Below are 13,959 nucleotides of genomic sequence, written 5' to 3'. Positions count from 1 at the left end.
AAAAGCGGGATCAATCCACCGATGTAAAATGACATCCCTCTTTCCACTTTTCTTGGTCGTATGTTTTTGATTGCCACATATTTCTTATAAATTTAATAGTTTCATCTATCCAACGTTTTGGAGGACTTTTCATGTTTGTGTTAACAGTGTAGGACTATTAATTATAGTCATAATATTGTATACCAAACGAAATTTTAACATGCAATGTAGGTAGATATATAATTTTATATTCACTGACGAAATCTTGAATAAAACGAACTGAATTGTCTTAACCACTTTATTTTTTCAATAACTTGTCAATAACAAAATGTTGGTTATTAAAACATATTATTATCTTCACTGCACAACCATTGTCGAATCATATAATATAATAACACGTTGCTATTATAGAACAACATAAGATAATTTTTTTTTATTATTTTTAATTTAATTAGTTGATAATGAAAGCAAAATAAAAAATTCAAACATTATTTTTTAATTCGTCATTTTTCTGTTCATTGAAAAAAAAATATCTGGGAGAAGTAAATCAGTTAGGTATTAGGTACCTATATATTAGAAAAATCATAGAAGCAATCTTGAAGTAATTGAGATATTGATTCGAGTCAATACCTTAATCGGTTGAAACACTCTCCCGGCAAGCGAAAGACGTGTGTTATAATCATGTCACAGTATTTTTTCTAGGACTTCTCTAATAGGTATGTTTCTGAGGCTTTCCAAGTTATCTATTTTCAGGAAAGTAACCTCAAATTATTAATACTTACTTAATTAAATAAATTTATATTTTTGTAAAGTTATTTGACAAGATTTAGAGAAAAAAATATTGACGGATCGATTATTTTTTATAAATAATTCACTTGGGGAGGTCATCATGTCTGTGCAGTCGCAGGGACTGCACAATCGGCCAATGAAACACATTTGCCATCATTTCTGATGTAGCCTAGTTTGCAGAAGCAGCCACTTTTGCAAGATGTACAACTGCAGGTGGGGTTTTGATTTTGGCAAGTGGCCTCACAAAATGGTCCACACTCCAAATATTCTTCATTGGGACATTTACATGAACCTGAAAATAACCAAAATAATACAAATTTAAGATATGTCGGATACCAAATCATGTAGGCTTCATTCTATAATTAGGAATCTACCCCTGTTATAATATAATGCAGCGGTGGTGAACCTATGGCATGCGAAAAATTATTCTGGAAAACAAGACACTCTCCCGGTCAAGTTGAATCTCATTTTTAAAAGGCACCAACCATATTTAAGGAAAAGGCTACCCAGTCGAAAACGTATTATTATGGTTAGCTGAATTAGATGAAAGTTATTTTGCTGTGCACAATATTCATTTGTGATGAGCAAGCCCGTCCTAAGTTACTCGGCTGCCCCTGTGCGATGTCCAAAAAAGGCTTATAACCCAGTAGGTACAACAGTACGTGGGTCTCTTCAATTTAAGACATCAACGGCATGCCAACATTTCCTTTTTATTTTTCAGAAAATATAAATTTTTCCGTAGTGACCAATTTACCCAATATTAAAAAGGTTCTGGAATCGCCTGATAAATAAATAATACAGTTTACTCGATCTATTATTGTCGCAGTTATTTATGGTTTAGTTATAGTCAAACTCACAGCATTTCTTTTGCGGTACACATGTGCCAGATCCATCCCTGACGTAACCCTTTTTGCAGAGGCATTCGGGATAGCACCTGTCCACGAATTTACAGCTTGGAGGATCCTGGTTCAGGACGCTTGAACAGCTCGGCGTGCATTTCTCTCCGCATTTCGAATATACCTCATTAGGATGAGCATCACATATGAAGGGAGCTATGGAACCATGCAAAGTATTTATTAGTAAAAGCTTACAGGATGTAACAGGATGGAGAGGGCGATAAAAATGGCGGTTCGTTCATAACAAAAGACAAATGTACTGGGACAAAAAAATTGTGATTTAAATAACCTATATCACCAACTTGCCACGGCATTTGGCGCTTTGGAGTTGGGAAAACTGGACATTGACAGCTGATGAAGACTTAAATGCATGTAGAAACAATAGCGAATAACTTTTATAGGTATTTAAATAACCGATATTAGTATATATTATGAGCGAATTAAAAGAATACATATCGTTGGTGTTGTTTTTACTAGTTATGCCATGATAGTGACATCACATCATATTATGTTGTCGCTGTACAGATTGGTTTCCCGAATAGACCAAATGTTCAGGAGACGAAAAACAAATTTCATAATCCTATATTTAAATACATGGAGATATTTAAATTGTTATTTTTACTGCATATGAATGATGTATTCATTACCATTACAAAGTAATTTAAAGAAAGGGATGGTTCTAGTCCAATTAGATCAATGACATTAGTATGGACGAAGCATCTAGAAAATAAAATGACACTCACTTTGTGTTGGGTCTGCCAGATGGCGAAATTCATATTTTAATATCGGTATCCTACGCTCAAATGAACATTCTGCTTGCAAGCGGTCTGGCGACACCGCTGGGTCTGCCCATACAAAATTTCTGACTGTCAGGTTTCAACTCCACCGTTATTATTGTGTTACAAAATGCCAATGTGCCTAGTTAAAAATTGTAAAAAAAATCTACTAAACACTCCAAGAAAGATGGGATATCACTTTTCATGTGTTAGTATTATTTATTATTTATAAAATGCCATTTTTAGATATTGATGAATGTTTATTCAATGCAATTGAATGACAGAAACCATTGGACAGTCGCCTGTGATGCGCTGGGCTCACTTGCGTCTAATCTCCGAGAAGTCGTAAGTGACCGAGAATCTGTTTCTAACGCAATGAGTCATGACACTAATACGCCATTACAATAAAGGTTATATTACTATAAATTCTCGAAGCTTGTATCGCATAATGGAAATGGATACGTCATATGGTCACGTGACATCTACCAATACATCTGTGAATGACTTTCATGCACAATTTCTCGTGAGTTGTCCATTTAATATGTCATTGAATTAGATACAAAAAAACATTCTGCATTAAAAGGTCGATTTTGACAAAAACGGATATTCGGGAAACCAATCGTATAGCGACGATGTGTCACTCAACTTGCCAAAACCATCTCTTTGTGCAGCGTTCACATTCATAACCTACTCCTACTACAAACATGGCAGCGATTAACCATCAGGTTACCTAAGTTGATCTGTTGACCATTAATGTTCTATTAGGTATACTTTGCTACATCAAAAAATAAAACAAACAATCGCAAAAGTCTCTCAATATAAAATAGTTGACTAACGGCATTTTGACGGCAATATGCATCCTTTGTCGGTCAACACATATCCTGCGATACATTGACATCCGGGTTGGCAGGACGTGGTCGGTGGTGGACAGGTTGAAGTACCATTTCGATCAGGACATCTCTCTGGACATTGATCCGCACATGATGTGTAATATTGGTTTTTACACGGGCACCGTGGATCCTCTGAAAGTTGATAAATTTTAGTGCCGACTAAACGATGCAGATATTACTATTTATTATACATACTTTGAAAACACATCAGAAAACATTGTAACCACTAGAAAAAAATACAACGTTTAGCGGGGTCAAACCCCGCGCCCATGTACTCTACCAACTAAACTATGTCCATTTTATCTAATTGCTATGAGATTATTTTTTTAAATACTCTCTGAAGCACTTTCTAAATTACGTTTTTTTTAAGTCGACTTTTCAATAAAAGTATTGTCTTTATAATGTACTTGCACTTGCTAATAATTTAATGTTTGAATTTGTTGAATATTATAAAAACAGTTTATTAAATTTCCATAGTTAAACTTGGTATTTTGTAATTGGAAGCCAATACAATACAAATAAAAAAATATACACACGGTTCATATTGTTGCAAGTGTGTTATTTTCCAGAAGTTTCTTGTGAACAATCGTGAATCGAGACGAATGTCTACTACAAATCTACTAAATTGGCAATTGGTACAGTACAAGTTTTAACAATATTGGTAATAATTACAAGATAAAAAGAACTTTTTATATGCAACGTTGCTAAATTTTCTGTTGAATCATATAAACTTGACTTGACTAGCTTAAACGATCAAAAAAATTTGTACTTGATAGAAATAATACTGAAATGTCAATTTGACATGTCTTATTGATTTCCATAGTAACGCACGTATATATTATTAGTTGTTAGGACCCCAGACCCCCTAGCAACCAATAATGGTGCCGAAATAACTTTTCATACAAAACAAAATTAATTGAAAATGAATTCAATTCTACTTAAAGATGGCATAGATTCTACTTAAAAAAATGCATTAGCATAGTGTTCTGATATATTCTAAAAGTTTTAAATGTCTAGCTAGTCAGCTGGAAGTTAGTTAAAAATCGATTGCAAGATTTGTACAGGACAAATAAGAATACGAGCTAAGAAAAACGTTGTAAAATAGGTTTTGAGTTTTAATAAAACGATCAAAGATATAATATACAGGTACCTACTGCAATTTTATTATCAATATAGATTGTTTTATGACAACCTTGGATTGGATTTCCACACAGTTGGAGATATTTTGCAAGAATAATAATTATGTTTTACATATTTTATATTGTATTTGTATTTATAAACGTTTTAAAATTCTCGGATTAATAGTGTGTTCCCGATAGAATGGCTGGACGTTGAGTTTTGATCCCATGACACTCCACATAAACCCCACGTGCAGGAAGTGCGAGAGATAGTCGCCGTGGAAGGCTTTTCCGGGCACAGATTGGATGAAAAGCGAAATATGTGTATATTTTGCACCATTTTAATTAGAATAATTTGTGAACTCACTAGGACATCGTGATTCCTTTATGCAAGTGTCGTCTTTTTTACTTGTCCTCACGTATCCATATTTGCAGGAGCATCCGGCAACGCATTCACCGGTGCAAACGGGTTCTCGGTCGTCGCAACTTACTGCGCAATGTTTACACGTACTGTACTCTGCATTCGGGTCTTTACATTTTGAACCTATAATAAAAGCAGTACATATTACCTATATTCAACGGCGTTCTTGTTTGACGCAGATCAAACCAGTCTGGCAATTGTTGAATTATACCATATTCTTTAAAAATTTAAAAGATGTGTATTTCTCACAAATTAACTAGAAAATATAAAAAATATTACCTAAATCTAAGCACGGTCGCACATACACACTCGTCTCGACTGTAACAAATCGAATTATTTGTCGATGCGATTTTTTTATTATTCACAAAATACTTATAATTAGTGTAGGTACTGTCCCACATAGTGTCACTGCGACATTTTCGATAGAGAAAAACATCTGCTTGTCGTATGTAACAAATTTTAATCGACACGGGCAGCACGTAGGCAAAATGTTGCATCAGTCTCGCCTGTATGCACGGAAGAGAGGTGCAACAATGTCAGTGGTTTTAATTTATGACCATGTCCCAGTCGAGATGATTTTGTATGTGCAACCGGACTAAAGCATTACCTGTAATTAAAATATAATGGACCTATAACATTATTACTCAAACATTACTGGTACTTGTATACAAACGTGTAAGCCATTAATATGATTAAATGTCCTTCAATAATAATTATTTTTGGTTAAAGGGTGTGATTCTAGGAAAGATATAATATATTGACATGTTTATTATGTTTACTAGGTATTATATATACATTGGTAGTTGAAATTTATGGCTTTTATTTTATTATCCTACGAATTTAAGTATTATTTTGGCAATATCATAAAATCAAGTAGGTATGTAAGTATTTAATAATTGGGTGAATCTGAAATTATAGAGGATTGTCATATAAGAAGTATGAAGTTCTCCTCAAATAGGTACACTTGCGAAGCCACTTGTAGTTAACTTAATCAGTAAACCATACGCTTTTTTTTTGCCTCAACTATTTCATACGTTTAGGCTCTATAGAAGAAGGTTTCACATACATTTACAATCCTTTATGAGGACACAAATGCCATGGTCGTCTCTGGCATAGCCTTCCCTGCAATAGCACATCTCAATGCAGACGTCATAGCCTCCATTACACAATATGGACAAGTCACTGCAGCGTCTGTCGCAACCAGATGCACAATTGAAGTACTCGTTTGGTCCTCTGCATCGGACTAGAAATGGAAGATTTTTCTTAAACCTAGATGTAGTATGGATCTGACAAATATCATATGGTTCCAATATAAGACTGCGCTACATGCCATACATCCCGGAAGACTATGGAATTACTGAAAGAGTATTTTAAGAAAAAGGGTAGAAGTGATGTTTTCATAAATCTGATAAATTTTCATATTTTATAATATGCCTACAAAATAGTACCTACTAGCTGCAATCTACGTTATGGCATGGTGCATCTCTAAAATGAGTATTTATCTATTTAGCTGTAAATTCTGGCCGGGGTAATGCATCATTGAATATTTGAATGGGTGTATTCTAGCCATGGCCCCCACATCCTGAAGCGGGCCCCCAGGCTAGGATGTTTGGCGGGCCTCCCTACTAATGGCTAAGAGTAAAGGCAGTGTGACGCGCTACAGTAGAATTTTCCATGGTGTCCGTGGTATAATTAAGTTGTATTTTTAACGATAATAATATGTACCTACATCCATTTGAATTATGTGAGTTGTCGAGTATCGGCACACAGTTAAAATTGCATTGTACAATCAAATATTTTAATTATTAATAATTATCGAACTAAAATAGCGCCTTTTTTTACTATTAGAGCAAATCTGAGGTCTGTGTTTATCTCACTTATTGGTCGACTCATCACGCCGGGCCCCTAGGCTAGAGCCATATCAGCCCCCCCTTGTGGGGGCCATGATTCCAGCGCTCGAAATGGAAAAATTTACGAACCGAAACGCTCGATAATTTTACGAAAACATTAACATAACAATGTATATTATGCTAATTGAATTAACTAATTGTATATTATTTATTTGATAAAAACAAGTGTGTTAGATATTTTTAATTAAGTATATGATATTTATCTCAGCAGACGGCCGAATTAATATTTTCACGAGACGGAGCGATAATTTTGGGAATTTTATGAACCGGAACAGCGCTTCGGTGCGTTCCGGTCCATTTCGAGACCTGGATTCGTAGAGGGTCTATAACGATTTGCCTCCACCGACTAGATATCAGGACAGCTGGACGATGAAACAACTGGACGACATCTGGACATCTGGTTACCGCACTAATTAACGAAATAGCAAGTAGACAAGCAAATCTGATATAAAGTACTAACTATAATAAAATAAGGCGTATTGTTGTTGTAAAGGCTTTGGTCGATGATGTGCTTTCACATTATAATATTGCACTGAACCTGCGATATTGTGCAACAATCGTGAGAATCAATAAACGGTGCAAAAAGAGCATGACTAGGCGATGCGCGGATTGTGTTAATGACGCGTGCCGAACGAAATATTATTTGTCATAATAATTCAACATGCGTCCGATTAATGTTCTGTTTATTGTTCTATTAGTAACAATAATAATATATTCATTGACGTTTTCTTTTTCAAGTAAATGGGTAACGTTTTTTAGTCATCTTTACACGATTTAAGAATAAATACCCCCGTCGCTATCTTGAAACAAATTGACGTGTTCACAGCTCAACTTTCGCTCTCCGATTGCCAGCGAGCCCAAAATTTCGTTGCACCTATAGTTGAAAATTATTTGCCGTTTCACTGAAGTATGCTCTTAACGAACTTTAGATTGGAATAATATCACCGTTCGAAATGGGCAATTTTATGAACCGGAGCGCTCGATAATTTTCCGAAAATATTAAAATATTTATGTAAGATTACTTGTAGGTACGAGTACTCGGTAGATTTTTTGTTATATACCTGCCAAGATTAGACGGTTTGCTGGGACAGTTTTGTGGCATGCAAAACTTGGGCATAATGTTGTCGGCAAGGTATATGAAAATTAAGTTAAGTTTTCAGTTTCGTATAAACAAAAATTAGATTTAAATATGTAAATGATTAATTCAAGAATCCTAATACAATTTTTCATTTTTCCACGAGATGGAGCGATAATCTCTAGGAATTCACGAACAGGAGCTGCGCTCCGGTGCGTTCCGGTCCATTTCGAGCGCTGATTATAATATATTGCACAAACCTTCATAATATTGACTAAACGATTGACCGCTGACAATATTATTGATGGTTTGGTGCTAATATGTAACATAGGTAGATACTATGTCAAACAAAAGTTTGTTAAACGTTTACGTAATTTGATTACTTTATAACTATTATGTGCAATTTTGGTGGTTAACACTGTTAACAGGGTTACCCACGTTACATAAAATATAATAATTTAATTATTATTAATAACATACTCACAGCAATCTGCTATCTTTATACATCTGTCGTTATTCATGAGGTATCCATCAGCACATCGACACGTCGGTTTACATGGTCCGTTATTATTGCAGGCTTTTCCATTTACTAATTCGTCACAGTATATCTGTCTACCTCTTGGGCATGGGTCGTAAACAACATGTTCTCCAGTGCATGTTAAAGCTTTAAAAAATAATATAAATTTAAAAAACATACTCTCAGGGGCGCGCCAAGCGGGGATGTTAGGGATGCGAAACATCCGGGCGGCAAAAGTCCATTTTTTTGGTAAGTACGCTGCAGGACGGTAAATCGAAGAGTCAGAGGGAATTACACAAGTATTACCTAAATATAATCTCCGATCTATGACTATTCGTATACAAAAAAACACCGATAAACATTCTTTCAGGTCTAAATAAGATGGATCAATATTATAACATATCCTAGTCATAAAGACTCAATATTAAAAAAAAAATTACAAGATAAAAGGACTTTTTATATATAACGTTTTTAATTTTTCTGTTGAATTGAACTTGTACTTGATATGAAGTAAATAAAAAACAAACATAGAATACTGAAATGTCATTTTGACATTTCATTTTGATTTCCATAGTAACGCACGTATATCTTAATAATTTAGTTGCTAGAACCACCCCCTTAGCAACCAATAATAGTCTTACGGATTTTTCTGAAATAACTTTCCATACAAAACAGAATTAACTGAAAATGAATTTAATTCTGTTTAAAGATGCATTGGCATCGTGTTCTGATATATTCTAAAAGTTTCAAATGTCTAGCTAGTCGGGAAGTTAGTTAAAAATCGATTGCAAGATTTGTACTGGACAAACAAGAATACGAGCTAATAAAAACGTTGTAAAAAAACAGTTTCTCTTATGAGTTTATTTCACAGACGCTAAAAAAGACATAAGTATGGTCAAAGTTGTTCAAAAAATCTTCTTCTATAGATATGGAGCTAATTTAGGTATAATATGCAATTTATTATTTTATTTATTATTTGTTTAATTAAATAAAACACAATTTTATAGTAAGTACTTTCTCCATTTTTTAATGAAATTTTGGACCGGTTTCGTCCTCCTCAAAGGGAAAATGTCCAGATAGCGCAATTTGACTCGCGCATAAAAACTCGCGCGCACTCCAGGTACGTGTAACCTCATTGAGCCGTCCACGTGTAATCGCCGTGCACGTCTGCTCGCGTGCGGTCGAGGAACAGGTGACCATTGAGCTGTCCACATGCAGTCGCAGCGAGACACGCGCCATGTGGACAAGGCCTTAGAGCGCTGCATATCGATCGTTTCAAGTCGCTTCGATAAAATTATGTCATAATTTTTCTTATAATATAAATATTTTGATGACAATAAATTAATATTTTTTTATTCTTTTTATTTCTGTGATATTTCCACATTACTTAATATTTATTTTTTTGAGTGGGCGCCATTTTCGGGAAAGCACGCAGGCGGCAGCCAATCGTGGCGCTGCCTTGATATTCTGCTAATTAAGTAACCCTTAGAATAACAAGCGAATGAATAATACGAGTATAACGGCCGTCATTATATTATTAATAGGTACACAATAAGCATTTTGATTAAAATGGATTTTACCAGTTTAAATCTCTTCGGACACTTGACATACAACTTGTACATAATACCAGTGGCGAAGGGTGACTTTTGGAAAGAGGTAGGCTGTGGAGATCTGATAAAAAGAGCACACTTATCAGGTATACTTACGAGAATAGTACGATATTTTACTACTAATGAATAGGTACACACTAGTAAATGACAACGACATACTAATTCAATGAAACTTCAAAAACTCATTGACGACATAAAAGTGAGCGATGTGTTTAAATTATGTATTTTTCAAAACATGTATACCCATCAAAAATCATTAGATAAATTTTATTTTTATTTATAAAAACAATCTATACTTACTTATTTATTAATATTCGATTGAATGCCGTTGAAATTATTTTTTAAATTATTTAATTATTAATGATTTTGGACAAAGTGCGCAGTCGTGACAACATTATTATGCACGAATGTTTTAGGCCCTGCGATAGGAGCTTACCTTATTTCGTACAAATCAGCAGACTTGCTGCGGTTACGAGACGTAAAGTCCATACGAAAAAAAATCAGAATTATTTCATACATAATCGGAGATTTATTTACGTCGAGACGTCGCGGCGTTTATTATTTATTTACGGCGCGCTGTGGTATATTTTTTAATACCTTTGCAGTTGTTTTGTAAACTGTGTAATACTGTAATACATTCCTACATATACGACATCTCTCGTTGGCAAAATAAATTATTTTTATATAACATAAAATAATGAAGTGATTAAGTATATAAATATGTCAATATGCAATTAAAAAATATTTTTCTTAAGAAGGTAGGCTTTAAATAATCACCTAGTATGGAGTCTTCGCCACTGCATAATACTGATACGACCACTTGTCACGTATGGCTCGCGAACCTGGTGCATAACCAAAAACATGGAAAAAAGTGCTGGGCTCATTTGAGAGGAGAGTACTGTGCGGTATATTCAGTCCCATCAATGACACACAGTCAAGGTGGAGACGAAGAAACAATAACGAGCTGTAGGTACGCGTTGTGCAGTAGTCTGGAGAATTCATCAAATTGGGTTGTCAATGGAATGGAAGAATCACGTATGTGAATAAAAAAACTAACATTCGGATAATTAAATGGTAAACGAAGACCTGGTTGACCTTATACAAGTTGGAGGGATATTTTCGAGAAGATTGGTTGTAATAAACGGGAGGTACCTACCTAAGCGAGTTTTGATAGCCCTAAATTGAGGCAATTACCAACACAGGGTTGTAGCGACGGGAAGACGGAAAAGACGTTAAATAATAATTAATGAAATTTTACATAGTACTCGTATTTACCAGGTGTTTGTGTTCTCGTCGCGGTTGCCACTGATACGATAATAAAAATAAAAAATATTTCTAATTGTCGCCACATCTTCTACCTTTGTCTTTAGTTTGTTGCAGTATTTTTTGTATTGCTTTTTATAACTTTTTCATGCACACTTGTTCAATCTTACGTGGTGTAATTAATATTAATTTATTTATTCATACTATTGACGATAGTACTTAAGTCAATCTTCGGATAACGAATGAGTACAATGTGTTTTTATTTAGAATTTCAGAGCAAAATTGGTATTTTGTTGCCCGCGTATTTGGTACCTTGGAGTGAAATTACTGAATCAATACAATATATTGATTTGTACTGTACACAATATAGTTTAATTTACAATTTCACTGTGACCATAATTTGACGTAAAAAAAATCTAAATGAATGATTTACTTAAGGCTATACTTCAGCTGGGGCACGGTCTAAAACGATCGTAACTACGCGACGCGAAGATTGTGCAAATGACGCGTGCAGAACAAAACATAATTTGTCATAAAAATTCAACATGCGTACATTTAATGTTATGTTTATTGTTATATTACTAATAATAATAATATATTCATTGAAATGTTTTCTTTTTCAAGTAAATGGGTAACGTTTTTTAGTCATCTGTACACGATTTAAGAATTAATTCCCCCGTCACCATCACAAAACAAATTAACGTGTTCACAGCCCGACTTTCGCTCTCCGATTGCCAACCAGTCCGAATTTCGTCGCACCTATAGTTGAAAATTATTAAAAATGTTTCACTGAAGTACCGTCTTAAGGGTTTTAATGAAATTTAGTATGTACCTACCTAAGTATGTATCTCATATTGTATAAACATTGATGAAATTACAATGAAGCCCGACACTATTATAGATAAATTTTAATAAACAACTGTCGTGATTTCTATTCAGGCGAAGTAATTTTTTAGAAGTATTTACTAGTATCGTTTTATTGACACAGGTTTTAGATGCTTATTTAATTTTTTAATTGCATTGTTAACAGTGATGCATCACTTTTGTTATAACTTATAGAACAGTAATTCTCAACAGAACACAGTTGAAAATTCGCTCACATAATAATATAGAGCAGTGGTTGCCAAGCCATGGAGCATTGGATGATTACAAGTGTCGCATTGCATCTTTGCATTAATTAATTTCTGGCGTTCATACACTGTGAACATTTCCCAGAGCTAAGAAAATTTGAAAAGTTATAAATGTCGTTTTGGATTGACATACAGATGTGGACAAGCATTTTCATCCATAAAATTGATTAAAAGCAAAACAAAGTCGCGAATAACTTATTCAAATTTGAAGAACTCTCTGCTGCTCTCAATAAAAAATTAGAGGCCATCCATAGACCGAAACCGTATGCGGTTTAGAACCGTGTGCCATACTAAACTTATGTTCGTGAAAATATATTTTTACCAAGTTTGTAAGTGTAAGTGAATAGTATAAACGGGTGCGATCAGATGCTTATAATAATATACTTTGTGAAATTATATTTTCATAAACAGAAATCATAAGTTTAGTATGGCACACGGTTCTAAACCGCATACGCTTTCAATCTATGGATGCCTTATTAACACCAAACATTGAAAGACTAGCGAAATCCAAACGCTCAAGAGCTCTCAGTGCTCCATCCCGCTCAGAGCTCTCTCTCTCTCATCACATCCAACAACTATGGTCTAGAGTTATCTTCACCAAACGAGACTCTCCGGCAGCTGTAACACCATCAGCGGGGTCCACGACAGCGATCACCTTCTCGTCCAAGAACTGACTATTGTAGATTTGTACTCCAATAAATGTGTGTTTTTTGAACTGGCATAAATTAATTAATTTAATTGCATGATTGAGTTATTCATTTTCCTCCCCTAAGCGAAGCAGATCCTACCCCTATCCCTATTTTCCTACCACAACCGTGAACGTAAGAAGGTAGAAAAGGTGCTTGAGTTGTATGGCGCATCTGAACTCGTCTGTGAAATAAAAATGGCGCATGGTATGCAAAAGGTTGGCTACCCCTGAATAGAGTTTCATTATTTATGCACTTTAATATTATGTAAGTACCTAAGTAATACGGTACATAAGTGATTTTGGTCTTAAAAAAAATAATATTTAAAATTATTCAGTAATTCATTTTTAATTTGATTAGTTTTTTATTCATAATTACCCGCAATGGCCTCGGATTTCAATCCCGGGTTCGACAAAATTTACATGTTGTTTTTCAATGTTTGATTGGACCAGGGCATGGACCTGGTAGTAAGTGGCTAAAATCAATTTTTCGTAAAGATGTGGCCTAGATTCAGACAGGATTGTAATGCCAAATGAAATTTAGTTTAATAATTTTTATATTTATTTTTATTGTAAGTACTAAAAAAATTCTCTCCGCTCGTCAGTTTGCATCTAATACTTAACTTTTTCTCTCTGTACAGTTTAGAAAAAAATACTAATGAACCTAATTAAATTACTTTTTATTCTATAAATAGTAATTGAATATACAATAGATTTAAGAATACAATACCAATTCTTTTTATTGAAAATAAATAATTTTGAAAAACCTCAGAAAACTTTAGACTTTACTCAGTTCGGTTCCGGTTTCTTATCATCGACACATCACCGTTCACACAAATGGATCTTGTTGGCACAAAAGAAAAAAAGGCTGTCGATCATAGACTATAGATACATATAGAC

The 13,959-nt window shown here is 34.3% G+C and overlaps 1 protein-coding gene across 1 annotated transcript; it reads right to left on the bottom strand.

The window, feature by feature from the left end:
• Window positions 1-263: 263 nt before the first annotated feature.
• On the bottom strand, window positions 264-11,354 carry LOC147072827 (zonadhesin-like). Its single transcript, XM_085945752.1, has 7 exons — window positions 11,257-11,354; window positions 8,339-8,518; window positions 5,936-6,112; window positions 4,816-4,992; window positions 3,277-3,462; window positions 1,626-1,820; window positions 264-1,060 (listed from the first exon to the last, which is right to left on the bottom strand). Exons 1-7 carry the CDS (start codon window positions 11,330-11,332, stop codon window positions 867-869), a joined length of 1,185 nt encoding a protein of 394 aa, XP_085801878.1. The 5' UTR covers window positions 11,333-11,354; the 3' UTR covers window positions 264-866.
• Between the last annotated feature and the right edge of the window lie 2,605 nt (window positions 11,355-13,959).

The sequence above is a fragment of the Rhyacophila brunnea genome, unplaced genomic scaffold (assembly GCF_057557595.1).
Source record: "Rhyacophila brunnea isolate RB1 unplaced genomic scaffold, BYU_Rbru_1.0 scaffold_19, whole genome shotgun sequence".
Lineage (NCBI taxonomy): Eukaryota > Metazoa > Arthropoda > Insecta > Trichoptera > Rhyacophilidae > Rhyacophila > Rhyacophila brunnea.
This window is presented reverse-complemented; position numbering and strand designations above follow the sequence as displayed.

What these genes read in the sequence shown, in the direction of transcription:
- LOC147072827 (XM_085945752.1), bottom strand. Translation starts at nt 11,332, where the DNA reads ATGTGGCGACAATTAGAAATATTTTTTATTTTTATTATCGTATCAGTG. An exon ending in AAAGGAATCACGATGTCCTA is followed by an intron (nt 3,463 to 4,815) that starts GTGAGTTCACAA and finishes ATCAACTTTCAG; the next exon opens with AGGATCCACGGTGCCCGTGT. An exon ending in CATATTGCCGTCAAAATGCC is followed by an intron (nt 1,821 to 3,276) that starts GTTAGTCAACTA and finishes ATGGTTCCATAG; the next exon opens with CTCCCTTCATATGTGATGCT.